The sequence below is a fragment of the Phaseolus vulgaris genome, chromosome 8 (genome assembly GCF_051622355.1).
Source record: "Phaseolus vulgaris cultivar YP4 chromosome 8, ASM5162235v1, whole genome shotgun sequence".
Lineage (NCBI taxonomy): Eukaryota > Viridiplantae > Streptophyta > Magnoliopsida > Fabales > Fabaceae > Phaseolus > Phaseolus vulgaris.
In genome coordinates this window covers 49,175,803-49,180,456 of record NC_143505.1, presented here as the reverse complement: position 1 = coordinate 49,180,456, position 4,654 = coordinate 49,175,803, and the positions used below count along the sequence as shown (strand labels likewise).

Here is a 4,654-nt window from a genome sequence, read left to right as displayed (position 1 = left end):
ACAAAACATAATTTTGGAGTCAAAACAAAATCTTAAAAAAGCAAAACAATTTTGATGCAGTACCAATGAATTAGTTGTTTTTTTAAACAACATATTAATTTTTTGTGTAGTAAAATAGTTTTTGAAAAACTTAGAGTATATTCTTAAAACTCTTTTTAAGAGATCCTTGTGCTTAAGTTCATCACCATGGCTATGAAATATGAGGTTAAATCAAAGTGCAAAGGGCTACTTAAACAATTCTAACCTAACTAAGACCATAAAATACATTTTTCATACACCTTCAAACAAGTTGTCTTCATCAAACACTTCTTCACGAAAGTTGAGTAGAATCTTCACTTATCCTCAACAATGTTGTGTAATAATTGATGAAAAGACTAGTTGTGGTAGATTGTCATTTCTCTTAAGTTGCAACTTTGTAGGTAAAACTGTAATCATTTGGACTTTCCATTATGTTGACACTTGGGATAAGTCCTCCAAAGTAAAGATTGCTTGGGTGTAAGTGATGGGGTTATGGTTTGTGGAAGAGACTACAATACGTTAGTTTAAAAGTATCAAAATTTGTTATGTAGGTCTTGTAAATTTAACATACAATTAAGTGATGTTATTAAAATGAAGTTGATACTTGCAAGTTATCATTTGATATACATAGAAATTTGTTGATATCTTAATAACATGATACATAATTAGACTCTATCCTTTGAGTTTATATTGTTGATAGTACAAATTTCAGAATGTCGTAGTGTTTGGAAGCTCTAAAGTAATGCAAAATTTGTCTTTGAGGAGACTGTAAGTGCAATTGTATGTATCTAGAATAGTAATTAGGAGATGCACATTGGAACTATACACCTTCTTCACATTGTATAATTTGGTCATGTGCAAACAAAATGATGAGATAAGAATTGAAATATTTCCTAGTATACAAAAGTGGTCCATTTGAAGATGAACGAAGAAGAATGTTGATGCTTTGGAGAAAATGGTGTTTAATTGGATTTTTTGGGGACAAATTATTTTGACTTTATGGTGTTAATTTGGTATATGGTTCAATTCATAATGTGGAGATTCGATTCAAACTCACATGTGATCAACACGCATTCTCAATGAAATTGACAAGTGTTGCATGAGTGACAATGTTCATAGCGTATGATGACAGGTCTCATGAGCTACCCCAACCATCCAATGCATATTAGGGTTACATCCATTCAAGGTCACTTTTGGTCAACATGCGATCCTAATGAGGTTGACAAGTGTTGTATGCATGGCGACATTCATTGACATAGACGTTCGCAACTGAAAATCTAATACATCTCAACCACAACCTATAAAGGATGATAAAATACAATCATTTGTGTCAAGTTCAACTAATTTATCCTCTAACTTGTTTGGAATGGATCTAAACATATCACCTTCTACTAACGATATCATGCAATATATGAATTCAACATAGTTCTATAATGAAGGAAGAAGTTTTCTATTGCATTCCAATGAATACATCACCCCCACAATTTTAATCTATTGACCGACCAAAATTACAATAATCACAATCATCACCACTCAATCCCACGATGATGTTTAAAAAATTCAAGTTATTAATAAAAATTTCAACTTCTCATTTCAACATTAGCCATGTGCCCAATACTCATTCAAAATGAAATTTCAAGTTTTAAAAAAACACATTAATTTTACTAACACCTAATTGCATTAACAATATCATGGTTATTGTTAGTCTAGTAATGCAAAATGTGTTTATTGTTAAGTCTTTCTTACGCGTTTCTGGAGACAATATTTACTCACAATTTGGTTAGGTATGAGTTGATATGCTTATCAAGAGTTTATAATACTTTTTAAAATATGAACTTTCTTTCTTGATTTTGATTTTCTTTTTACATCTTTTTTTAGCTTTTGTCTATTTCTACTCTCACTTCCAAGTCTCACTGTTACCAGCTTGTACATGTCAGGTAATCTTGACATTTTGTAAGTCCAGAAAGAAAATATTTTCTACCTTTAACCTAGAAAACAATGAAGGATTTATTATTTATTGCCTTGAAAAATTAAATATACAAGGGTTAAGTAAAAAAGTTGAAATTTACAATTATTTAATTAAGAAATTAAATCACAAGGCTAAAGAGTCAAAATAAGAAACTAATTATCCTTTTTTTTTAATATCAAGAAAAATAATTGGACGAGTTCATCTACATATTTCTACATTTCATGATTGGGGAAACATGATATAGTAATGATGAATGACTCAAATTAATTGATTAATAATACACTAACATTTGAAAGCAAACCAATGTAATTTGCTTCTACCTTAATCCATACAATCAAAACATATAAAGGAATGAATGAATATATACCTAACAACTAATATAATATAGTGTTCCTCAAACTAGGGTGGAGCACGATGACGTGGAAGGGTCATACAAAGCAGGAAGCAAGTACTTCCTTCCGTTAGCACCATGCGCATTGTAGCTAGCGCCGGTAGAAGAATCCATGAGCAAGTTTCCAGCGTAACCAGGGTAAGCCCCTTTGCCGTAGACCCCAGGGCAGGCCGATGCGGCTTCCAGCGGCGCCTCCGCGGGCCCTTGGAAGAACCCATTCCCGAACGGGTTCGTCGCCGTCCCAGCCAACAGGCTCGCCAGGTTGATCACCATTCCGTCAAGGCCCACATCGTTGTTAGGCGCCACCAACGGTGGACCCTGCGGCCCATAAGCCGGTTGGTGAAACGGCCAAGCGCATTGACCCGGGCACTGAGTCTCGGAGTTCCCAACCCAAATGTAAGCGAATTTGTAGCTCTTGCTGTTCCCCTTGGCATGGCCCACCGAGGAGGAACCGTGGGTCCCGCATCGGCTCATGCAGAAGCCTTCAACTGCCACGTCAGCCGAGGTTAAAACCACATTGACGGCGTTTCTGTGTTCACCCTTGGAAGCCAATTCAATGAGGTGTTTGGTGGTGAGGGATTTCCCTAGTGAATAGCTTTCGTCCAGAATCTGTTTGTTAAGTGAAAAGGAAAGTTTATGGGTGGCTTTCTTGTTACTGCTGAGGTGATAGTATTTCTCGGTGGTTTTCCACCACATGGCGACGGATGGTTGGGTGGTTTGTGGTGGTGAAGGTGAGGGTGAGAGTGAGGTGATGAAATCGGAGACTATTGCCTTCTGGGAAGGTTTGAAGTGACCGTACCAAATGAGGTTGATTGAGATTTTGCCAGAGAGAAGAGGGCCATTGTGGTAATGAAGAAGCTGAGTAGGGTTTTGCACCAACTCATTCAACCTCCTTGTGGCCAAAGAGATGTGAAAGATAGACACGAGAAAGAAGATTTTCAAAAGAAAAGTTGACATTTTTTGAGTAAGGATGCCAACAAGTTGAGTTGGCTTGTAAATTTCTGTTTGTGCATTGTGAGTGTTAAGAGAGAGTATATATATACAAGTGAGAGGTGTGTAATAAAGAAAAATTGAAGCTGTACAAGTGGGGCACAGTGGTACAGTGGCACAGACCTAGACACTCTTTACTTTAACGCGTTTCTTTATTCAAAACTGAGAAGTGTAGCCCTAATCCACGGAGTTACTGGTGGTAGTTTAGTCCACGCGATAAAGGAAAAGTGCGTTTGAAGAGGAGCGTGGTGGGTACGTGTTGTTCATGAGATGGGGTGTGTAGAGAGTTTGAAAAAAAAGTGTGTTTGGTTTGATGAAAGGGAAAGAGAGACGTTAGATGACAGTCTGTATAGTGTTGGATAATTAACTGACACTTACACAATCGAAGTGTATGGTTTTATGAATGGTTATTTATGGCATGGTGTGGGTATCCGAGGAAGCACGCGAGACTAGGAGATGCATATTCAACTCACACTGTCTCCGTGTGTAGTGTGTAAGCAAACTTTACACGTAGATATAGAGACGTTATTCAGCTGTCTTTTATTTTTATTTTTATATCAATTATGTTTGTTTCATGTTTTCAATATTGGCACCAGTATTTGACAACTAGTGAACTTCTAGAGAATCTAGACCCTAGTAGTACTACTAACATTTAAAGCACATGTAACTAGCATTTACTTTATCACAGCCCATTTTGCAGTAACTAATACTAGCATAAAGATCCAAATGGCTTAAATACATTTTTCTGCTCAATTATTGTGTACAAATATGTTCTATATAAAAAATAAAAACAATATATTTTAATTTTAGTTTATTGAAGTTAAATAATTGTTTTAACAACATATTTCTATTTAAACCTTACATTTTGTTGTCTCACATAAAAAAAAATTGATTTTTTTTTACTAATATATATGATAAATTAAAATTATTTAATTTTAAATATTAAAAGATTAGATGTACAATTTAATTTTATAAAAGTATCTAATTTCTTGAGAGAAAAAAATGTATGACTATTTTTTTTAATGAAAATCAAATTTATACATGAAAGAAAATTAAATTTAATTATTTTATATTTTTTACATGAATTTCATTAAGAACTAAGATGATGGCGTGGTGCCCATCCTTATAATATTTTGGTTTCATAAAGATAGTATGCATTAAATAAATAATTAAATCATTAAATGTTAATTGCACATTAGGATAACTCAAGTACTTACTGGAAGTTTATTAAGTTAAAAATTCATAAAGTGTGATAGACAATAAGATTGCAGGATATGTATTCTGCA

The 4,654-nt window shown here is 34.4% G+C and overlaps 1 protein-coding gene across 1 annotated transcript; it reads right to left on the bottom strand.

Annotated features, from left to right (window-relative positions):
- Positions 1-2,228: 2,228 nt before the first annotated feature.
- Positions 2,229-3,408, bottom strand: LOC137826048 (protein PHOSPHATE-INDUCED 1). The gene has a single exon (XM_068631890.1). It carries the CDS (start codon positions 3,333-3,335, stop codon positions 2,382-2,384), a length of 954 nt encoding a protein of 317 aa, XP_068487991.1. The 5' UTR covers positions 3,336-3,408; the 3' UTR covers positions 2,229-2,381.
- Between the last annotated feature and the right edge of the window lie 1,246 nt (positions 3,409-4,654).

Excerpts from the sequence above, each read along its gene's own strand:
- LOC137826048 (XM_068631890.1), bottom strand. The coding sequence starts at position 3,335 with ATGTCAACTTTTCTTTTGAAAATCTTCTTTCTCGTGTCTATCTTTCAC.